Source organism: Oncorhynchus mykiss, chromosome 10, assembly GCF_057628025.1.
Source record: "Oncorhynchus mykiss isolate SJ-2025 chromosome 10, ASM5762802v1, whole genome shotgun sequence".
Classification (NCBI taxonomy): Eukaryota; Metazoa; Chordata; class Actinopteri; order Salmoniformes; family Salmonidae; genus Oncorhynchus; species Oncorhynchus mykiss.
Genome location: NC_143031.1, coordinates 4,444,329 through 4,469,801, shown reverse-complemented (window position 1 = coordinate 4,469,801; position 25,473 = coordinate 4,444,329). Strand labels below are relative to the sequence as shown.

Below are 25,473 nucleotides of genomic sequence, written 5' to 3'. Positions count from 1 at the left end.
AGTTGGGTGGGCTATTTACAGATGGGCTGTGTACAGGTACAGTGATCGGTAAGCTGCTCTGACAGCTGATGCTTAAAGTTAGAGAGGGAGATATAATTTCTGCAATTCGTTCCAGTCGTTGGCAGCAGAGAACTGGAAGGAAAGCCGGCAAAAAGAAGAGTTGACTTTGGGGGTGACCAGTGAGATATACCTGCTGGAGCACGTGCTACGGGTGGGTGTTGTTATGGTGACCACTGAGCTGAGATAAGGCGGAGCTTTACCTAGCTGAGACTTGTAGATGACCTGGAGCCAGTGGGTTTGGCGACGAATTTGAAGCGAGGGCCAGCCAACGAGAGCATACAGGTCACAGTGGTGGGTAGTACATGGGGCTTTGTTAACAAAATGGATGGCACTGTGATAGACTGCATCCAGTTTGCTAAGTAGAGTGTTGGAGGCTATTTTGTAGATGACATCGCTGAAGTCGAGGATCGGTAGGATAGTCAGTTTTACGAGGGTAAGATTGGCGGCATGAGTGAAGGAGGCTTTGTTGCGAAATAGGAAGCCGATTCTAGATTTAATTTTGGATTGGAGATGTTTGATGTGAGTCTGGAAGGAGAGTTTACAGTCTAACCAGACACGTAGGTATTTGTCGTTGACCCCATATTCTAAGTCAGAACCGTCCAGGGTAGTGATGCTGGACGGGTGGGCAGCGATCGGTTGAAGAACATGCATTTAGTTTTACTAGCATTGAAAAGCAGTTGGAGGCCACGGAAGGAGTATTGTATGGCATTGAAGCTTGTTTGGAGGTTTGTTAACACAGTGTCTAAAGAAGGGCCAGATGTATACAGAATGCGATATCATTGATATATACAGAGAAAAGAGTCGGCTCGAGAATTGAACCCTGTGGTACCCCCATGGAGACTGCCAGAGGTCCGGACAACAGGCCCTCCGAATTCACACACTGAACTCTGCAAAGTCTGCAAAGTAGTCGGTAAACCAGGCGAGGCAGTCATTTGAGAAGCCCAGGCTGTTGAGTCTACCGATAATGGGGGTGTGTGTGTGCGGTTCAAAACAAAAAAAGCCATTTTAAAATGTCCCCAAAGTCTCTACGGCCAATACACAAATAATCAATCCATACCGTTTCATGAATAGACAAAACAATTATAAGCAATATACTCCCTTTAAACACAAATGTCCACACCAGTGCCTTTACAGGTCCACACTGGAGCGAGCTATGGTCTTAGCTGTGACCTTCCGACTTGCAGCTGCACTTGTCCATCTGATACAACCGTTGGTTTGTCGGTTAAAGCTTCGCAACAATGTTGCCATTCCAGTAAATCAACGGCAACACCATTCACCACAGGTGTCAGACACCTAGAAGAGCAACAGCATTCACCACAGGTGTCAGACACCTAGAAGAGTAAAAGCATTCACCACAGGTGTCAGGAACCTAGTAGAGTAACACCATTCACCACATTTGTCAGACACCTAGAAGAGTAAAAGCATTCATCACAGGTGTCAGGAACCTAGTAGAGTAACAACATTCACCACAGGTGTTAGACACCTAGAAGAGTAACAGCATTCACCACAGGTGTCAGGAACCTAGCAGAGTAACAGCATTCACCACAGGTGTCAGACACCTAGAAGAGTAAAAGCATTCACCACAGGTGTCAGGAACCTAGTAGAGTAACAACATTCACCACAGGTGTTAGACACCTAGAAGAGTAACAGCATTCACCACAGGTGTCAGGAACCTAGTAGAGTAACAGCATTCACCACAGGTGTCAGGAACCTAGTAGAGTAACAGCATTCACCACAGGTGTCAGGAACCTAGTGGAGTAACAGCATTCACCACAGGTGTCAGGAACCTAGTGGAGTAACAGCATTCACCACAGGTGTCAGGAACCTAGTGGAGTAACAGCATTCACCACAGGTGTTAGACACCTAGAAGAGTAACATCATTCACCACAGGTGTCAGGAACCTAGTAGAGTAACAACATTCACCACAGGTGTTAGACACCTAGAAGAGTAACAGCATTCACCACAGGTGTCAGGAACCTAGCAGAGTAACAGCATTCACCACAGGTGTCAGGAACCTAGTGGAGTAACAGCATTCACCACAGGTGTCAGGAACCTAGTAGAGTAACAGCATTCACCACAGGTGTCAGGAACCTAGTAGAGTAACAGCATTCACCACAGGTGTCAGGAACCTAGTGGAGTAACAGCATTCACCACAGGTGTCAGGAACCTAGTGGAGTAACAGCATTCACCACAGGTGTCAGACACCTAGTACAGTAACAACATTCACCACAGGGGTCAGACACCTAGTCAGGCACCTAGTGGAGTAACAACATTCACCACAGGTGTCAGACATCTAGTAGAGAAACAGCATTCACCACAGGTGTCAGACACCTAGAAGAGTAACAGCATTCACCACAGGTGTCAGACACCTAGTGGAGTAACAACATTCACCACAGGTATCAGACATATAGTACAGTAACAACATTCACCACAGGCACCTAGTAGAGTAACAACATTCACCACAGGTGTTAGACACCTAGTCAGACATCTAGTCAGACACCTAGTAGAGTAACAGCATTCACCACAGGTGTCAGACACCTAGTGGAGTAACAACATTCACCACAGGTGTTCGACACCTAGTACAGTAGCAACATTCACCACAGGTGTTAGACACCTAGTCAGACACCTAGTCAGACACCTAGTAGAGTAACAGCATTCACCACAGGTGTCAGACACCTAGTCAGACATCTAGTCAGACACGTAGTACAGTAACAACATTCACCACAGGTGTTAGACACCTAGTCAGACACCTAGTGGAACACTGAACTTAAAACCTTACAAATTAAACATGCCGAAAACAAATAAGATTTGTGCAAAGAGTTGCACACACAGTCAAATCTGTCACGCCAACAAAGAGCTCCCACACAGAGACGGAAGAGCTATATTTACTTCCTCCTTCCTGACAGCTGGTGCGCACTTAAAGTGGCAATTACGATCTTGTCTCATCGCTGCAGCTCTCCAACGGGCTCGGGAGAGGCGAAGGTCGAGTCATGCGTCCTCCGAAAGATGACCCGCCAAAACGCTCTCCTTAACACCCGCCCGCTTAACCCGGGAGCCAGCCGCACCAACGTGTCGGAGGAAACACCGTTCAACCGACAACCCAAGTCAGCCTGCAGGGTCTGTAACCCGGGTCTGTAGTGACAACTCAAGCATTGTGATACCTTAGACCGATGTATTGTATACGGTCTTCTCTCTCCATGACTGTACCGTAAGTTCTTTGGCTCTGTCTGTCTGTCTGTCTGTCTGTCTGTCTGTCTGTCTGTCTGTCTCTCTCTCTCTCTCTGTCTCTCTCTCTCTCTGTCTCTCTCTCTCTCTCTCGCTGTCTGTCTCTCTCTCTCTCTCTCTCTGTCTCTCTCTCCATGACTGTACCATAAGGTCTTTGGCTCTGTCTCTCTGTCTATCTCTCTCTCTGTCTATCTCTCTCTCTGTCTCTCTCTCTGTCTCTCTGTCTCTCAATTCAATTCAAGGGGCTTTATTGGCATGGGAAACGTGTTAACATTGCCAAAGCAAGTGAGGTAGATAATATACAAAAGTGAAATCAACAATAAATTAACAGTAAACATTACACATGCAGACGTATCTCTCTCTGTGTCTCTCTCTGTCCCTCTGTGTCTCTATCTGTCTATCTGTCTGTCTGTCTCTCTGTGTGTCTCTCTGTGTCTCTCTCTCTTTCTGTCTCTCTCTCTCTGTCTCTCTTGCTCTCTCTCTCTGTCTCTCTCTGTCTCTCTGTCTCTGTCTGTTTCTCTCTGTCTCTCTCTCTGTGTCTCTGTCTCTGTCTCTATGTCTCTGTCTCTCTGTCTCTCTGTCTCTCTCTGCCTCTGTCTCTCTCTGTCTCTCTCTGTCTCTCTGTCTCTGTCTCTATCTCTCTCTGTCTCTCTGTCTCTCTCTGTCTCTGTCTCTGTCTCTGTCTCTCCATAACTGTTCTATAAGGTCTCTGGCTGTCTCTCTCTCACCAGTGTGTTGGATCATAACCCTTTGAAAAGTATCTCCCAAGACACCTTCACCGGCCTCACCTCCCTCATGTTCCTGTGAGTAGCGCACACACACACACACAGTCCTTCTCTCTTTCTCTGTCGCTCTTTGTGTGTATGTGTGTTTGCGCGTGCAAGACGTGTGTCATCCTTTTTTCTCCAAATGGCTTGTTTCATTCCTCTATTGCATTAGTAGTTCATCCTCTACGGTACACCCCCCCCCCCCCCCCCATCTCAGAGAGAGGGAGAGACAGACAGAGAAAGAGAGAGTGGCTGAGAGAGAGGTGTGGAGATACTGAGAGGTGAGGAGAGATACTGAGAGACGAGAGACAGAGAGGTGGGTGGAGATACTGAGAGGTGAGGAGAGAGACTGAGAGGTGAGGAGAGAGACTGAGAGGTGAGGAGAGAGACAGAGGTGAGGAGAGAGACAGAGGTGAGGAGAGAGACAGAGGTGAGGAGAGAGACAGAGGTGAGGAGAGAGACAGAGGTGAGGAGAGAGACAGAGGTGAGGAGAGAGACTGAGAGGTGGGGAGAGAGACTGAGAGGTGGGGAGAGAGACAGAGGTGGGGAGAGAGGATACATGCTGAGATAGGAAAGATATTGAGATGTGTCGAGGGATATTGAGATGTGAGGAGGGATATTGAGATGTGAGGAGGGATATTGAGATGTGAGGAGGGATATTGAGATGTGAGGAGGGATATTGAGATGTGAGGAGGGATATTGAGATGTGAGGAGGGATATTGAGATGTGAGGAGGGATATTGAGATGTGAGGAGGGATATTGAGATGTGAGGAGGGATATTGAGATGTGAGGAGGGATATTGAGATGTGAGGAGGGATATTGAGATGTGAGGAGGGATATTGAGATGAGGAGAGAGAAACACAGAGATAGAAAAGAGCTGCTCTACAGATGGTCGTACTGACTATCAACTGGCTATCAACTGGCTATCAACTGGCTATCAACTGACTATCAGCTGACTATCTGCTGACTATCAACTGACTATCTGCTGAGGATCATCTGACTATCAACTGACTATCAACTGACTATCAACTGACTATCAACTGACTATCAACTGACTATCATCTGACTATCATCTGACTATCATCTGACTATCAACTGACTATCAACTGACTATCAGTTGACTATCAACTGACTATCAACTGACTATCTGCTGACTATCTGCTGACTATCTGCTGACTATCTGCTGACTATCTGCTGACTATCATCTGACTATCAACTGACTATCAGTTGACTATCAGTTGACTATCAGTTGACTATCAACTGACTATCAACTGACTATCAGCTGACTATCAACTGACTATCTGCTGACTATCAACTGACTATCAACTGACTATCATCTGACTATCAACTGACTATCAGCTGACTATCAACTGACTATCAGCTGACTATCAACTGACTATCAACTGACTATCAACTGACTATCAACTGACTATCAGCTGACTATCAACTGACTATCTGCTGACTATCAACTGACTATCAACTGACTATCATCTGACTATCATCTGACTATCAACTGACTATCAACTGACTATCAGTTGACTATCAGTTGACTATCAACTGACTATCAACTGACTATCTGCTGACTATCTGCTGACTATCTGCTGACTATCTGCTGACTATCAACTGACTATCAACTGACTATCTACTGAGGATCAACTGACTATCAACTGACTATCAACTGACTATCAACTGACTATCAACTAACTATCTGCTGAGAATCAACCATTCAGAGGTAATACCTAAACGTAACCTTAAACACTTCAAAATGTTTAATTTGGATCAACTTTGACACTTGAGAAACATTGGAGGAACGTCTCATGAGACTGTGAGGAGCTTGTTGATCATCTGTTACTGTACACCAATTAACAGAAGTTTGACAAGTTGCACTGCATCATTACATTACAATCCCTATAGTCTTGCCAACGCAGCACTCAGTAAGTACACTCTTAGAAAAAAAGTGCTATCTAGAACCTCAAAGGGTTCTTCAACTGTCCCCATAGGAGAACCCTTTGTAGAACCCCTTTTTTTTCAATGGTGGAAAATGTACCCAATTGTCATGCTTGAGTAAAAGAAAAGATACCTTAGCTCGCCCTGCCGAAGTTAGTAAGACATTTAATCGTGTTACCCAGTAAAATACTACTTGAGTAAAAGTCTAAAAATTATTTGGTTTTAAATATTTTTAAGTATCAAAAGTAAACATAATTTCTAAAATATACTTGATTTGTCACGCCCTGACCTTAGAGAGCCATTTAATGTCTCTCTTTGGTTTGTTCAGGGTGTGAATTGGATTGGGCATTCTATGTTTTGTTATCTATGATTTTGTATTTCTATGTTCTGGCCGGGTATGGTTCTCAATCAGGGACAGCTGTCTATCGTTGTCTCTGATTGGGAACCATACTTTTTCCCTCCTTGTCTTGGTGGGAAGTTGTCTTTGTTCGTGGCACACAGCCTTTAGCGGCACGGTTTGTTTGGTAGTGTTTATTGTTTTGTTCTGCGTCATTTCTAATAAAGAGAATAGGTACGCTCACCACGCTGCACCTTGGTCCTCTTCTTTCAACAACCGTGATATGAGGATCAAAAGTAAAATTTAAATCATTTCATGTTCCTTATATTAAGCAAACCAGACGGCATGATATGCTTGTTTTTTAAAAATGTATTAACGAATAGCCAGGGGCACACTCCAACACTCAGACACCATTTACAAACAAAACATGTGTGTTTAGTGAGTCCGCCAGATCAGAGGCAGTAGAGAGGACCAGGGATGTTCTCTGTTTAGTGAGTCCACCAGATCAGAGGCAGTAGGGATGACCAGGGATGTTCTCTGTTTAGTGAGTCCTCCAGATCAGAGGCAGTAGAGAGGACCAGGGATGTTCTCTTAATAAGTGAGAATTGCATCATATTCATGTTCTGCTAAGCATTTAGAATGTAACGAGTACTTTTGGCTGTCAGGGAAAACGCATGGAGTAAAAAGTACATTTTATTTAGGAATGTAGTAAAGTAAAAGTTATCAAAAATATAAATAGTAAAATACAGATACCTTAAAAGTACTACTTTACACCACTGCCTTTTGGGTTCCATGTAGGACCCTTTCCACAGAGGGTTCCACATGGAACCTGAAATGAGTTCTTCCTGGAACCAAAAAGGATTCTCCCTGGAACCAAAAAGGATTCTCCCTGGAACCAAAAAGGATTCTCCCTGGAACCAAAAAGGATTCTCCCTGGAACCAAAAAGGATTCTCCCTGGAACCAAAAAGGATTCTCCAATGGGAAGAACCCCTTTGGAACCATTTTTTTCTGAGTGTGTTTTTGTGTTAATCTTTTTCTCTCCAAACATGGCTCCCAGCTGTGTGTCTACCTGAAGGAGGTCCCACAGTTGTGTGTTTGTGTGAGTCCGTGTGTGTGCATGTGTGTCCTTCCATCTGTGTGTGTGTGTCCGCCCATCCATGTGTGTCTGTGTGTGTATTCTCTAGACAACAGTGTGTTCTCTCTCTCCCCAGTTCCATGGTGAATACGTCTCTCGTGGAGCTTCCCCAACCCAGCCTCTGTCACCACACACCTAACCTCAGCTGGGTGTGAGTATCTATCTATTTATCTTCCCATCTGAGTATACATCTATCTATACATCTATCTATCTATCTATCTATACATCAAGTTGGCACCGATAGACATGGCCGTTCAGCAACTTTCCAGTATTTTTTTTTTTGTGTGTGTTATTTCTCACCTTATTAGCTCAGAACGTCCTTTGCATTATTACATACAGCTGGAAAGAACGTTTGAATATCAGAGCAGATTCTATCTATACATCTATTTATCTATCTATCTATCTATCTATCCATCTATCCATCTGTCTATCTATACATCTATCTATCTGTCCATCTGTCTATCTCTACATCTATACATCTGTCCATCTATACATCTATACATCTATCAATCTATCAATCTATCTATACATGTAACTCACCAGCATTTCAAGCAGACTTTTCTGAATGATATCCTTTGTTCGTACCCCTCAACGCAATTCCACTGCTCCATGACGCCACCGGCAGAGAATAGGTGTTTGGAGTGGACTCTTAGTCCGACTTGGTTGAATAACACCCACCACTTCTGAGTATATTACTTGCTAATGTTCAGTCCCTGGACAATAAAGTAGACAAGCTCAGGGCGAGGATCTCCTTCCAGAGAGACTTCAGGGACTGTAACATACTCTGTTTCACAGAATCTTTGCTATATCCAGATATACTGTCCCCGTCCATACAGCCAGCTGGGTTCTCAGTCTTTCACATCAACAGAAATTAAGAACTCCAAGTTTATCATTTTAAAAGGCTAATTGATCATTAGAAAACATTTGCAATTATGTTAGAACAGCTGAAAACGGTTGTTCTGAATAAAGAAGCAATGAAACTGGCCTCCTTTAGACTAGTTGAGTATCTGGAGCATCAGCATTTGTGGGTTCGATTACAGGCTCAAACTGGCCAGAAACAAAGAACTTTCTTCCGAAACTCGTCAGTCTATTCTTGTTTCTTTGTACTGTGTTTCTGATCATTTTGATGTTATTTTCATGGACAAAAAGTGTGCTTTTCTATCAAAAACAAGGACATTTATAAGTGTCCCCAAACTTTTGAAAGGTAGTGTATGTTTCATGATTAACTACTGTAATTGTGGTAATGTATAGGAACTCAGGTCCTTTTCCCTACCTGTGATACCTCACAATAAAATGCAGATCTCATTACCTCCCAAGAGAATTCTCTTCGGTAATTGTCACAGCCATGTATATTCCCCCTCAAGCCGATTCCACAACAGCTCTCAAGGAATGAATCTGGACTTTGTGAAAACTGGGAACCACATATCCCGAGGCCGCATTTATTGTAGCTGGGGATTTTCACAAAGCAAATTTGAGGAAAACGTAACCGAAGTTCTATCAACATATCGCTTCCAGTACTTTAAAAACTCTAGACCATTGCTACTCTCCCTTCCGAGATGGCTACAAAGCCCTCCCCCACCCTCCCATCGGCAAATCAGATCAGGTCTCCATCCTGATCCTCCCTTCCTATATTAAAACCTATTCCAAACCTAAAACCGTGGATAGATGGCAGCATTTTGTGCACATCTGAAAGCACAAACCATCACATTTAACTACAGACCGACAATATGGTCAAGCACAAACAGTCCAGCTATGTATCAAACAGGCAAAACATCAATGCAAACACAAAGTGGAGTTGCAATTCAATGGCTCAGACACAAGACATGTATATGGCAGGGACTCTCTCTCGGATTATACATGGAAAACCTGAAATGTCCAACGTTTTGCTCCTGGACAAGATAAACAACTTCTTTGCCTGCTTTGAGGGCAACACAGTGCCGCTGATGCGGACTACCACCGCTCCCGTGGACTACCACTGCTCCCGTGGACTATCACCGCTCCCGTGGACTACCACCGCTCCCGTGGACTACCACCGCTCCCGTGGACTACCACCGCTCCCGTGGACTACCACCGCTCCCGTGGACTATCACCGCTGCTCCCGTGGACTACCACCGCTCCCGTGGACTACCACCGCTCCTCCCGTGGACTACCACTGCTCCTGTGGACTACCACTGCTCCCGTGGACTATCACCGCTCCCGTGGACTACCACCGCTCCCGTGGACTACCACCGCTCCCGTGGACTATCACCGCTGCTCCCGTGGACTATCACCGCTGCTCCCGTGGACTATCACCGCTGCTCCCGTGGACTATCACCGCTGCTCCCGTGGACTATCACCGCTGCTCCCGTGGACTATCACCGCTGCTCCCGTGGACTATCACCGCTGCTCCCGTGGACTATCACCGCTGCTCCCGTGGACTATCACCGCTGCTCCCGTGGACTATCACCGCTGCTCCCGTGGACTATCACCGCTGCTCCCGTGGACTATCACCGCTGCTCCCGTGGACTATCACCGCTGCTCCCGTGGACTATCACCGCTGCTCCCGTGGACTACCACTGCTCCCGTGGACTACCACCGCTCCCGTGGACTACCACCGCTCCCGTGGCCAACGTGAGTAAGACATCGCATGGCTGACGGCCCAGACGGCATCACTAGCCGCGTCCTCAGAGCATGTACAGACCAGCTGGCTGGAGTGTTTACGGACATCTTCAATCTCTCCCTATCCCAGTCTGATGTCCCCACTTGCTTTAAGACACCCACCATTGTTCCTGTACCCAAGAAAGCTAAAGGTAACTGAATTAAATGACTATCGCCCCGTAGCACTCTGTCACCATGAAGAGCTTTGAGAGACGAGTCAAGAATCATATCACCCTCCCCTTACCCAACACCCTAGACCCACTCCAATTTGCATGCTGCCTCAAAGATATCCACGGATGACGCATTCGCCATCGCACTGCACACTGCCCTATCCCATCTGGACAAGAGGAATAACAATGTAAGAATGCTGTTCATTGACTAGAGCTCAGCTCTGAATTTCATAGTGCTCACCATGGTCATCATTAAGCTCTGGACCCTGGGTCTGAACCCCGTCCTGTGCAACTGAGTCCTGGACTTCCTGACTGGCTGCCCCCCCCCCCAGGTGGTGAAGGTAGGAAACAACACCTCCACGTCGCTGTTCCTCAACACAGGGGCCCCACAAGGGTGCGTACTCAGCCCCCTTCCTGTACTCCCTGTTCACCCATGACTGCGTGGCCACGCACGTCTCCAACTCCATCATCAAGTTTGTAGACGACACAACAGTTGTAGGTAACGGCCTACAGGAAGGAGATGACGGCCTACAGGGAGGAGGTGACGGCCTACAGGAAGGAGGTGAGGGCCCTGGAGGAGTGGTGCCAGGAAAATAACCTCTCTTTCAACAAAATGAAGGAGCTCATCGTGGACTTCAGGAGACAGCAGAGGGAGCACCCACCTTTCCACGTGGACAGGCCGCAGTGGAGAAGGTGAAATACTTGAAATCGGAAATGGTTCACCCACACAAACAACCTCAGGAGGCTGAAGAAATGTGTCTCTTTGCCCATAAGACACAAACTTACAGATCCACCATTGAGAGCATTGTGTTGGGCTGTATCGCCGCCTGGTATGGCAACTGCACCATCCACAACCGCAGGGCACACCAGAGGGCACACTGCCTGCCCTCCAGGACATCTACAGCACTCGGTGTCACAGGAAGGCCAAGAAGATCCTCAAGGACCTCAGCCTCCGACTACCACCGCTCCCGTGGACTATCACCGCTCCCGTGGACTACCACCGCTCCCGTGGCCAACGTGAGTAAGACATCGCATGGCTGACGGCCCAGACGGCATCACTAGCCGCGTCCTCAGAGCATGTACAGACCAGCTGGCTGGAGTGTTTACGGACATCTTCAATCTCTCCCTATCCCAGTCTGATGTCCCCACTTGCTTTAAGACACCCAACATTGTTCCTGTACCCAAGAAAGCTAAAGGTAACTGAATGAAATGACTATCGCCCCGTAGCACTCTGTCACAATGAAGAGCTTTGAGAGACGAGTCAAGAATCATATCACCCTCCCCTTACCCAACACCCTCACCAGAGGGCACACTGCCTGCCCTCCAGGACATCTACAGCACTCGGTGTCACAGGAAGGCCAAGAAGATCCTCAAGGACCTCAGCCTCCGACTACCACCGCTCCCGTGGACTATCACCGCTCCCGTGGACTACCACCGCTCCCGTGGCCAACGTGAGTAAGACATCGCATGGCTGACGGCCCAGACGGCATCACTAGCCGCGTCCTCAGAGCATGTACAGACCAGCTGGCTGGAGTGTTTACGGACATCTTCAATCTCTCCCTATCCCAGTCTGATGTCCCCACTTGCTTTAAGACACCCACCATTGTTCCTGTACCCAAGAAAGCTAAAGGTAACTGAATGAAATGACTATCGCCCCGTAGCACTCTGTCACCATGAAGAGCTTTGAGAGACGAGTCAAGCCACAGCCTGTTCCTTCCACTATCCTCCAGAAGGCGAGGTCAGTACTGGTGCATCAAAGTTTGGACCGAGAGACTGAAAAAACAGCTTCTATCTCAAGGCCATCAGACTGTTAAACAGCCATCACTAGGTGGCTTCCACCCGGTTACTCAATCCTGCACCTTAGAGGCTGCTGCCCCATATAAATAGACTTGAAATGACTGGCCACTTTAATAACGGAACACGAGTCACTTTAATAATGTTTACATACTGCTTTACTCATATCATATGTATATACTGTATTCTATTCTACTGTATTATATTCCATGCCACTCTGAAAGTACAGATGCTTCAAAGCTTGGCCAGAGAGACCTGAGAAACAGCTTATTTCTCAAGGCTATCAGACTGTTAAATAGTCACCAGTCTCCACCCTGCCCTGATCTTTAGTCACTGTTACTAGATGGCTACCACCAGGTTACTCTACCATGCACCTTAGAGGCTACTGCCTGTACATAGACATGGAACACTGTTCACTTTAATAATGTTTACATACTGTTTAACTCCTTCAAGACTATTGGAAAAAGCATTCCAGGGGAAACTGGAATATCCATTAATATGGTGTTGACCCCCCCCCCCCCCCCCCCCCCTTGCTGCGGGAACTTGGTTCAGCCACAAGAGCATTAGTGAGGTTGAGCAGTGATGTTGGGCGTTCCAATTCATCCCAAAGGTGTGGGTTACAATTCATTCCAAATATGGATTGTATTTACAATGGTGTTTGTTCTTCAAAAATCAAATCAAATGTATTTATATAGCCCTTCGCTGATATATCAAAGTGCTGTACAGAAACCCATCCTAAAACTCCAAACAGCAAGCAATGCAGGTGTAGAAGCACGGTGGCTAGGAAAAACTCCCTAGAAAGTCTAAAACCTAGGAAGAAACCTAGAGAGGAACCAGGCTATGTGGGGTGGCCAGTCCTCTTCTGGCTGTGCCGGGTGGAGATTATAACAGAACGTGGCCAATATGTTCAAATGTTCATAAATGACCAGCATGGTCAAATAATAATAATCACAGGCAGAACAGTTGAAACTGGAGCAGCAGCACAGCCAGGTGGACTGGAGACAGCAAGGAGTCATTATGCCCGGCAGTCCTGAGGCATGGTCCTAGGGCTCAGGTCCTCCGAGAGAGAGAAAGAAAGAGACCCCTGACACATAAACTACTGGTTGCGCTGGTTGCCCTTTTCTTGTGGCAACAGGTCACAAATCTTGCTACTTGCTGCTGTGATGGCACACTGTGGTATTTCACCCAGTAGATATAGAAGTTTATGAAAATGTGATCTATTTTCAAATTCTTTGTGGGATCTGTGTAATCTGAGGGAAATATGTCTCTCTAATATGGTCATACATTGGGCAGGAGGTTAGGAAGTGCATCTCAGTTTCCACCTCATTTTGTGGGCAGTGAGCACATAGCCTGTCTTCTCTTGAGAGCCATGTCTGTCTACGGCGGCCTTTCTCAATAGCAAGGCTATGCTCACTGAGTCTGAACATAGTCAAAGCTTTCCTTAGGTTTGTGTCAGTCACAGTGGTCAGGTATTCTGCCGCTGTGTACTCTCTGTTTAGGGTCAAATAGCATTCTAGTTTGCGTTGTTTTTTTGTTAAGTCCTTCCAATGTGTCAAGGAATTATCTTTTTGTTTTCTCATGATTTGGTTGGGTCTAATTGTGCTGCTGTCCTGGGGCTCTGTGGTGTGGGTTTGTGTTTGTGAACAGAGCCCCGGTACCAGCTTGCTTAGTGGACTCTGCTCCAGGTTCATCTCTCTGTAGGTGATGGCTTTGTTATGGAAGGTTTTGGAATCGCTTCCTTTTAGGTGGTTGGAAAATTTAATGGCTCTTTTATGGATTTGAATAATTAGTTGGTATCGTTTCAATTCTGCTCTGCATACATTATTTGGTTTTCTACGTTGTACACTGTGGATATTTTTACAGAATTTGCATGCAGAGTCTCAACATTTTGGGAATTCTTGGTTGGTGAGCGGACCCCAGACCTCACAACCATAAAGGACAATGGGTTCTATGACTGATTCAAGTATTTTTAGCCAGATCCTAATTGGTATGTCGAATTTTATGTTCCTTTTGATGGCATAGAAGGCCCTTCTTGCCTTGTCTCTCAGATTGTTCACAGCTTTGTGGAAGTTGTCTGTCTGTCTGTCTGTCTGTCTCTGTCTGTCTGTCTGTCTGTCTGTCTGTCTGTCTGTCTGTCTGTCTGTCTGTCTGTCTGTCTGTCTGTCTGTCTGTCTGTCTGTCTGTCTCTGTCTGTCTGTCTGTCCATCCTATCCCTATTGAGTATGTATCATAATAATAATTTGACTGTCAGCATTAATCCATCCATCCCATTATTAGTAAAAACAAAGACAGAAATACAGACTTTAAGAGGTTATTTTCTTCTGCAGCAAAGTTATTGTTATTAACACACACACAGATGAGAGAGAGAGAGAGAGAGAGAGACCTCCAGTTTGAAGGGATTAGATTAGTATCCGGCTGCAGACAAAGATAAGGATAATGTTAGCCAGCGGTCAGCCTGACCGTGTGATGTAACAGTGTACACCAATGTTCTCTCTTTCTCTCGATCCCTGTCCTTCCCTCTTTCTCTCTCTCGCTCTGTCTCTCTCTCTCTCTCTCTCCCTTTCCCTTTCTCTCTCCAGGGATTTTGAGGGGAACCAGGTCTTAACCATCAACTACTCCACTCTGAAAACCTGCAGCCAGCTCACTGTACTGTAAGTACAAAGCATCGTTGTGTGTGTTTAATGTGTGTGTGTTACTGTGTGTGTGTGATATGGGCATCATGAACCCATTACTTTAGAAGGGGGTGGCACGAAATATGCGTTTTGATTTCTTCTGTATGCAAAATGCGTCTAGTATTCTGGCTAAGGCCTCTTACCCTGTCAGTCACACATATCAATCTACTGCAGTAACACGTCCAGCTCATTACCTCGACGTTACATGGGATCACACCCACACATCGTCAATACAGGCACATATCATGGGATCATACCCACACATCGTCAATACAGGCACATATCATGGGATCATACCCACACATCGTCAATACAGGCACATATCATGGGATCACACCACACATCGTCAATACAGGCACATATCATGGGATCATACCACACATCGTCAATACAGGCACATATCATGAGATCATACCCACACATCGTCAATACAGGCACATATCATGGGATCACACCACACATCGTCAATACAGGCACATATCATGGGATCACACCACACATCGTCAATACAGGCACATATCATGGGATCACACCACACATCGTCAATACAGGCACATATCATGAGATCATACCCACACATCGTCAATACAGGCACATATCATGGGATCACACCACACATCGTCAATACAGGCACATATCATGGGATCATACCCACACATCGTCAATACAGGCACATATCATGGGATCATACCCACACATCGTCAATACAGGCACATATCATGGGATCACACCACACATCGTCAATACAGGCACATATCATGGGATCATACCCACACATCGTCAATACAGGCACATATCATGGGATCACACCACACAACGTCAATACAGGCACATATCATGGGATCATACCCACACATTGTCAATACAGGCACATATCATGGGATCATACCCACACATCGTCAATACAGGCACATATCATGGGATCATACCCACACATCGTCAATACAGGCACATATCATGGGATCATACCCACACATCGTCAATACAGGCACACATCATGGGATCACACCACACATCGTCAATACAGGCACATATCATGAGATCACACCACACATCGTCAATACAGGCACATATCATGGGATCATACCCACACATCGTCAATACAGGCACATATCATGAGATCATACCCACACATCGTCAATACAGGCACATATCATGAGATCACACCACACATCGTCAATACAGGCACATATCATGGGATCACACCACACATCGTCAATACAGGCACATATCATGAGATCATACCCACACATCGTCAATACAGGCACATATCATGGGATCACACCACACATCGTCAATACAGGCACATATCATGAGATCATACCCACACATCGTCAATACAGGCACATATCATGAGATCATACCCACACATCGTCAATACAGGCACATATCATGGGATCATACCCACACATCGTCAATACAGGCACATATCATGGGATCACACCACACATCGTCAATACAGGCACATATCATGAGATCATACCCACACATCGTCAATACAGGCACATATCATGGGATCATACCCACACATCGTCAATACAGGCACATATCATGAGATCATACCCACACATCGTCAATACAGGCACATATCATGGGATCACACCACACATCGTCAATACAGGCACATATCATGAGATCATACCCACACATCGTCAATACAGGCACATATCATGGGATCATACCCACACATCGTCAATACAGGCACATATCATGGGATCACACCACACATCGTCAATACAGGCACATATCATGAGATCATACCCACACATCGTCAATACAGGCACATATCATGGGATCATACCACACATCGTCAATACAGGCACATATCATGGGATCACACCACACATCGTCAATACAGGCACATATCATGGGATCATACCACACATCGTCAATACAGGCACATATCATGAGATCATACCCACACATCGTCAATACAGGCACATATCATGAGATCATACCCACACATCGTCAATACAGGCACATATCATGAGATCATACCCACACATCGTCAATACAGGCACATATCATGGGATCATACCACACATCGTCAATACAGGCACATATCATGGGATCATACCCACACATCGTCAATACAGGCACATATCATGGGATCATACCACACATCGTCAATACAGGCACATATCATGAGATCATACCCACACATCGTCAATACAGGCACATATCATGGGATCATACCCACACATCGTCAATACAGGCACATATCATGGGATCATACCCACACATCGTCAATACAGGCACATATCATGGGATCATACCCACACATCGTCAATACAGGCACATATCATGGGATCATACCCACACATCGTCAATACAGGCACATATCATGGGATCACACCCACACATCGTCAATACAGGCACATATCATGGGATCATACCCACACATCGTCAATACAGGCACATATTATGCATTCCTAATTAATACACAAAATATCATGATATTACCATTTAGTTGCCAGATTACATTTTAACCAAGTATTGTTCTGAGTATTGTTCTGAGTATTGTTCTGAGTATTGTTCTGAGTATTGCTCTGAGCATTGCTCTAAGCATTGCTCTAAGCATTGCTCTAAGCATTGCTCTAAGCATTGCTCTAAGCATTGCTCTAAGCATACCTCTTGATCGGTCTTTTATTCTCCTGACTGGAGGTGCTTTTTTAGAATAAACTAAATATGCTTCTCTGCATCTCTGCTAAATTCTGGGGTGTAAGATGGAAAGGAATATGAGTCTTTGTTCAGTACATTTAGTTAATAGTTATTGCTTCCATAGTCCGCCCACCTTGACCTCAGGCACGCCAGCTAAGATAGTTAGCTAGTCTACCTGATAGCTAGTTAAATAGTTTTGAGGTTGATAGATAGGGCCCCTTCCTGGTTAGCGAAAGCTAACTTCATAAAATTGCTAGGTCAATCAATCAAATGTATTTATAAAGCCCATTTTACGTTTGTATTTTTTAAATTTTATCTTTATTTAACTAGGCAAATCAGTTAAAGAACAAATTTTGAGAGAACGTATTTACAATGACGGCCTAGGAACAGTGGGTTAAACTGGTCTAGGAACAGTGGGTTAACTGGTCTAGGAACAGTGGGTTAAACTGCCTTCTTCAGGGGCAGAACGGCAGATTTTGTTTTACCTTGACCTCGATAGATGTCACAAAGTGCTTGTACAGAAACCCAACCTAAAACCCCAAACAGCAAGCGACACAGATGTAGAAGTAAGGCAAGGTATTACAGTGAAACAACCAAATGTTTTTGTTGTATTTATTTACCAAGAAGGAATCAATATCTCAGTTCCTTTCTGTTTCTATTAAAGCATCTCTCTTTTAGACGACCTGAGGTTGGTAGGATATCCCTGTCTGATACAATATCCTACAGACATGTCTGGTAGATACCAAGACAGGTACTTTGTGTTAAAACCATGTCTGGTAGATACCAAGACAGGGACTTCCTGTTAAAACCATGTCTGGTAGATACCAAGACAGGTACTTCCTGTTAAAACCATGTCTGGTAGATACCAAGACAGGTACTTCCTGTTAAAACCATATCTGGTAGATACCAAGACAGGTACTTCCTGTTAAAACCATGTCTGGTTGATACCAAGACAGGTACTTCCTGTTAAAACCATGTCTGGTAGATACCAAGACAGGTACTTCCTGTTAAAACCATGCCTGGTTGATACCAAGACAGGGACTTCCTGTTAATACCTGTGTTCTTAAAGACTTTATAAAGTCTAGAGAGCCATGTCTGTCTACGGCGGCCTTTCTCAACAGCAAGGCTATGCTCACTGAGTCTGTACACAGTCAAATAGTGATGTTCCTTTTGATGGCATAGAATGCCCTTCTTCACAGCTTTGTGGAAGTTACCTGTGGCGCTGATGTTTAGGCCAAGGTATGTATAGTTTTTTGTGTGCTCTAGGGCAACAGTGTCTAGATGGAATTTGTATTTGTGGTCCTGGCGATTGGACCTTTGTTGGAACACCATTATTTTGGTCTTACTGAGATTTACTGTCAGGGCCCAGGTCTGACAGAATCTGTGCAGAAGATCTAGGTGCTGCTGTAGGCCCTCCCTGGTTGGTGACAGATCTAGGTGCTGCTGTAGGCCCTCCTTAGTTGGTGACAGAAGCACCAGATCATCTGTAGACATTTGACTTCAGATTCTAGTAGGGTGAGGCCGGGTGCTGCAGACTTTTCTAGTGCCCGCGCCAATTCGTTGATATATATGTTGAAGAGGGTGGGGCTTAAGCTTCATCCCTGTCTCACCCCACAGTCCTGTGTGAAGAAATGTGTGTGTTTTTTGCCCATTTAAACCGCACACTTTGTTTGTGTACATGGATTTTATAATGTCGTATGTTTTACCCCCTACACCACTTTCTATCAGTTTGTATAGCAGACCCTCATGCCAAATTGAGTCGAAGGCTTTTTTTGAAATCAACAAAGCATGAGAAGACTTTACCTTTGTTTTGGTTTGTTTGGTTGTCAATTAGGGTGTGCAGGGTGAATACATGGTCTGTTGTACGGTAATTTGGTAAAAAGCCAATTTGACATTTGCTCAGTACATTGTTTTAATTGAGGAAATGTACGAGTCTGCTGTTAATGATAATGCAGAGGATTTTTCCAAGGTTACTGTTGACGCATATTCCACGGTAGTTATTGTGGTCAAATTTGTCTCCAATTTTGTGGATTGGGGTGATCAGTCCTTGGTTCCAAATATTGGGGAAGATGCCAGAGCTAAGGATGATGTTAAAGAGTTTTAGTATAGCCAATTGGAATTTGTTGTCTGTATATTTGATCATTACATTGAGGATACCATCAACACCACAGGCCTTTTTGGGTTGGAGGGTTTTTATTTTGTCCTGTAACTCATTCAATGTAATTGGAGAATCCAGTGGGTTCTGGTAGTCTTTAATCGTTGATTCTAAGATCTGTATTTGATCATGTATATGTTTTTGCTCTTTATTCTTTGTTATAGAGCCAAAAAGATTGGAGAAGTCGTTTACCCATACATCTCCATTTTGGACAGATAATTCTTCGTGTTGTTGTTTGTTTAGTGTTTTCCAATTTTCCCAGAAGTGGTTAGAGTCTATGGATTCTTCAATTACATTGAGCTGATTTCTGACATGCTGTTCCTTCTTCTTCCGTAGTGTATTTCTGTATTGTTTTAGTGATTCACCATAGTGAAGGCGTAGACTCAGGTTTTCCGGGTCTCTGTGTTTTTGGTTGGACAGGTTTCTCAATTTCTTTCTTAGATTTTTGCATTCTTCATCAAACCATTTGTCATTGTTGTTAATTTTCTTCGGTTTTCTATTTGAGATTTTTAGATTTGATGGGGAAGCTGAGAGGTCAAATATAGTGTTGAGATTTTCTACTGCCAAGTTTACACCTTCAATATTACAGTGGAACGTTTTAACCAGGAAATTGTCTAAAAGGGATTGAATTTGTTGTTGCCTAATTGTTTTTTGGTAGGTTTCCAAACTGCATTCCTTCCATCTATAGCATTTATTAATGTTACTCAGTTCCTTTGGCTTTGATGCCTCATGATTGAGTATTGCTCTGTTTAAGTAGACTGTGATTTTGTTGTGGTCTGATAGGGGTGTCAGTGGGCTGACTGTGAATGCTCTGAGAGACTCTGGGTTGAGGTCAGTGATAAAGTAGTCTACAGTACTACTGCCAAGAGATGCGCTATATGTGTACCTACCATAGGAGTCCCCTCGAAGCCTACCATTGACTATGTACATACCCAGCGTGCGACAGAGCTGCAGGAGTTGTGACCCGTTTTTGTTGGTTATGTTGTCATAGTTGTGCCTAGGGGGGAGGGAATGCTGTCACCTCCAGGCAGGTGTTTGTCCAACTGTGTGCTGAGGGTGTCAGGTTCTTCGCTGGTTCTGGCATTTAGGTCGCCACAGACTAGTACATGTCCCTGGGCCTGGAAATGATTGATTTCCCCCTCCAGGATGGAGAAGCTGTCTTAATTAAAGTATGGGGATTCTAGTGGGGGGATATAGGTAGCACACAGGAGGACATTTTTCTCTGTTAGGATAATTTCCTTTTGAATTTCTAGCCAAATGCAGAATGTTCCTGTTTTGATTAATTAATGGAGTGAGTTAGGTCTGCTCTATATCAAATTAGCATACCACCTGAGTCCCTTCCCTGTTTCACACCTGGTAGTTTGGTGGATGGGACTACCAGCTCTCTGTAACCTAGAGGGCAACCAGTGGGTCCGTCTCCTCTATACCAGGTTTCTTGCAGGATGACAATGTCTGTATTACCGATTTTTTTTGGTGAAGTCCGGGTTCCTGCTCATTAGCCAAAGGCAGATGACCTCAGGCCTTGGATATTCCAGGATGATATAGTGAAGGCTTTTTGTTCCATAGAGTGTCCAATGTTGTTGGTCGTGGTTTATCCTCAGGCCAGTAAGTGTGAGCAGAGCCTGCTGAGCATCTGGTACATGCCATTGGCTTGGGCGAGTGTGAGAGTGGGGGTTGGGACTGTTTGCCCGCTCACTACCTGGGCATGTGTGGCTTCCATGTTGAGGCCCTCTTTGCGGGGGTGGGGTGCATTTGGTGGGCAGGAGTGGCATAGGTCTGATCTGAGGGGGCCTAAATGGGGTGTGGGCATGGTTGACGTGGGGGGGTGTTGATTGGTTGGGGTGGGGGTGTGGATGTGTCTGGGGGTGCTGTGGTCTGGATGTAATTCCTGTTGGCGTGGGTCCTCTATGTGTAGGTCCAGGCGGGGGTCCTGCAGGTCTGGAAGGGTGTCTCGCTCGTCTGGGTGGGGTGTCTATTGATCTGTTGCTCCTGTGTGAAGTGTTGGGGATACGTTTGAGAGCGATGTCCTTTAGAGTTCGGGCAAAGGTGGGCACTGCTGCCTTGTAGAGGTGGACCTTGTCATAGAGGCTGTTCAAGTCCAGGGTGGAGTGGTGGGCCAGGAAAACATTTGGTTTTCAGGCACAGTCACGGGAATTACTTGCATTTACCCGCTGTATTGTGGCAGGGTGGAAGTCTTTTCGTGGTAGCAAGGTGGAGATAACCACTTGTGCGTTGGGGAAAGTAGAAGAACCCTTTTCAATCACTCCCTTCAGTGCTGTGGCCAACCTTTCCTGCTGTGCTCTCAGGTCGTTTGTGCCTGTGTGTATTATTATGTGGCTAGGTGAGCCTAGTTGGTCCTCAGAGAGAAGGTCGAGGGCGTGCTGGGTGTTTGGACACCAGAGTTTAGACACACTGTGTTTGGGAAAAAGTTACTTTTCTACTATATATTTCCCATTTGAGTCCATAAGTAGAACAATCTGTGTCTTGTGTTTGTCCTCAGTGGGCGTGGGGGGGTTGTCAGAAGGGCTATCAGGGTGGCTGACGAGGGGTGCTCAGAGGGGGTGAGAGCCGCTGGGCTTGGGGTTCTTCATTTGCCTGTTCTGCTGTGATGTCGACTCTATGGTCAGGGTCTGGTGTGGACTGTTCTGCTGTGGTGTTGAGACTTTTGTCGGGTGCTGAGTTGGGCTGTTCTGCTGGCTTCTCTGTGGGGGTGGCCACCTCTCTAGTGGGTTGTTCTCTGTCACACACCGTCCCCCTCACCCTCTCCTCCGTCCCCCTCACCCTCTCCTCCATCCCCCTCAACCTCTCCTCCACCAGAAGTCTGATCCTCTCCTCTAGTGCTCTGTTCTTCTCCTGATCCTGCTCTTTCTCCTGTTGAAATTGTCTCACCACTGTCCAGAGTGCAGATATGTCTCTGTCCACACAAGTCCAGCTGAAACTGTTTGTGGTTACTCTGTACCATTACTGTTCCGGACTTATAGAGGTTTATATTAGCTGACTCAGAGTCCTCGTTGTCAAATATTCTGAATTTCCACCCCTCGTTAACCCCCCCCCTCTCTTAACAAAGGGGTAGTGTGCTAATATAGCACTGTGCCATGCCTGGAGATGGTTTGTGTGGAAGATAAGGTTGCTGATGTTCCCATTTTTGTAATAGTCAGCAAAAAGTGTCTCTTGATTTTCCAAAAGGAGCTTCATTTTGTAATCTTTTCTTGCTTTATCATTCTTTACATGCACAGAGTACTGTATTTTAATTACCTCTAAACAGCGGGAGGAAGCTTCTAAGGCCTCTCCATTTGGTTGGGGTAGACTGTGTGACTCTCCTGCCATTGTTGGGCTAATGAGCTTTGACACCTCTCACTTGACACATCAGTGCTAGTTGAAGCTGTATCAAGCTTGGCAGAATTATGTTAGATTTCAGTCCTTATAAAGTAATGTTGTGTATTTTTCTTCTTGGCTTTTGGAAATAAAATAGAGTTTCAGACTAAACATTACTCACTCAGTTCCAGGTTGGATGGTGTTTTCAGGTTTCTGTTGTTTTCCAGAGAATTTGCTGTATAGAGTAATAATCCTTGGTAGTTGTGAACCTTCCAGGTGATTCCGTAATTCCGTCCAAAATCAGGTTGTAGGTTTTAAGTTTTGATTTGAAGTGGGGGTTACGTTGTAGAGGGTAGAATCCAACATGTGTTCCTGACAAAAAATACAAGTTTATCTAACTCCTAATCTATCTTTTTTTAAAGAAAATGCTGAAAAATGCAGGAGCTCATCTGATCGTGACTTCTGCTCTGTCTCTCTCTCTGTCTCTCTCTCTGTCTCTCTCTCTGTCTCTCTCTCTGTCTCTCTCTCTGTCTCTCTCTCTGTCTCTCTCTCTGTCTCTCTCTCTGTCTCTCTCTGTCTCTCTCTCTGTCTCTCGGTCTCTCGGTCTCTCGGTCTCTCGGTCTCTCGGTCTCTCGGTCTCTCGGTCTCTCGGTCTCTCTATCTCTCTATCTCTGTCTCTCTCTCTCTGTCTCTCTCTCTCTCTCTCAATTCAATTCAATTCAATTCAAGGGCTTTATTGGCATGGGAAACATGTGTTAACATTGCCAAAGCAAGTGAGGTAGATAAGATACAAAATAATAATATATAAAGTGAATATATAAAGTGAAAAACAATACAAATGAACAGTAAACATTACACATACAGAAGTTTCAAAACAATAAATACATTACAAATGTCATATTATATATATATTTATACACAGTGTTTTAACAATGTACAAATGGTTAAAGGACACAAGATAAAATAAATAAGCATAAATATGGGTTGTATTTACAATAGTGTTTGTTCTTCACTGGTTGCCCTTTTCTCGTGGCAACAGGTTACAAATCTTGCTGCTGTGATGGCACACTGTGGAATTTCACCCAGTAGATATGGGAGTTTATCAAAATAGGATTTGTTTTCTAATTCTTTGTGGATCTGTGCAATCTGAGGGAAATATGTCTCTCTAATATGGTCATACATTGGGAAGGAGGTTAGGAAGTGCAGCTCAGTTTCCACCTCATTTTGTGGGCAGTGAGCACATAGCCTGTCTTCTCTTGAGAGCCATGTCTGCCTACGGCGGCCTTTCTCAATAGCAAGGCTATGCTCACTGAGTCTGTACATAGTCAAAGCTTTCCTTAATTTTGGGTCAGTCACAGTGGTCAGGTATTCTGCCGCTGTGTACTCTCTGTTTAGGGTCAGTCACAGTGGTCAGGTATTCTGCCGCTGTGTACTCTCTGTTTAGGGCCAAATAGCATTCTAGTTTGCTCTGTTTTTTTTTGTTAATTCTTTCCAATGTGTCAAGTAATTATCTTTTTGTTTTCTCATGATTTGGTTGGGTCTAATTGTGCTACTGTCCTGGGGCTCTGTAGGGTGTGTTTGTGTTTGTGAACATAGCCCCAGGACCAGCTTGCTTTAGGGGACTCTTCTCCAGGTTCATCTCTCTGTAGGTGATGGCTTTGTTATGGAAGGTTTGTGAATCGCTTCCTTTTAGGTGGTTATAGAATTTAAAGGCTCTTTTCTGGATTTTGATAATTAGTGGGTATCGGCCTAATTCTTCCCTGCATGCATTATTTGGTGTTCTACGTTGTACACGGAGGATATCTTTGCAGAATTCTGCGTGCAGAGTCTCAATTTGGTGTTTGTCCCATTTTGTGAAGTCTTGGTTGGTGAGCGGGCCCCAGACCTCACAACCATAATGGGCAAAAAGGAAAATAAATAAACAGAAATATGGGTTGTATTTACAACGTTCTTCACTGATTGCCCTTTCAGGTCACGAATCTCACTGCTGTTTTGTCACACTGTGGTATTTTACATTTTTTATTTAACCTTTATTTAACCAGGTAGGCTAGTTGAGAACAAGTTTTCATTTACTACTGCGACCTGGCCAAGATAAAGCAAAGCAGTATGACAAAAACACAGAGTTACACATGGGATAAACAAACGTCAATAACACAATAGAATATTGTATCCAGCAAATGAGGCATTAAATACCCTTGTCTGTCGAAACGTTGGACCTAAATATTTTTGTATCTGAGCTCCTAGAGCGGCTCTCCTTTATTTTTTAAGCAATAAATAGGCCATAGTGGCGAAGTAATTACAATTTAGCAATTAACACTGTGCAGATGATGATGTGCAAGTAGAAATACTGGTGTGCAAAAGAGAAGAAAAACAAAAACAAATATGGGGATGCGGTAGGTAGTTGGTGGGATTGGCTATTTACAGATGGGCTGTACACAGCTCTAGCAATCAGTGTTTAAAGTTAGTGAGGGGGGTAATGAGTCTCCAGCTTCAGTGATTTTTGCAATTCGTTCCAGTCATTGGCAGCAGAGAACTGGAAGGAAAGGCGGCCAAAGTAGTGTTGGCTTTGGGGGTGACCAGTGAGATATACCTGCTGG

At 44.9% G+C, this 25,473-nt stretch overlaps 1 protein-coding gene across 1 annotated transcript in view; it reads left to right on the top strand.

The window, feature by feature from the left end:
* The window catches only part of LOC110533265 (relaxin receptor 2-like), a 143,958-nt gene that overhangs the window by 66,678 nt on the left and 51,807 nt on the right, over positions 1-25,473 (top strand). Inside the window, exons 8-10 of the mRNA XM_090188785.1 lie at positions 4,017-4,088; positions 7,549-7,623; positions 14,653-14,724. Of these exons, the coding sequence (XP_090044911.1) occupies positions 4,017-4,088; positions 7,549-7,623; positions 14,653-14,724 (219 nt within the window). The remainder of the gene's footprint in view (positions 1-4,016; positions 4,089-7,548; positions 7,624-14,652; positions 14,725-25,473) is intronic.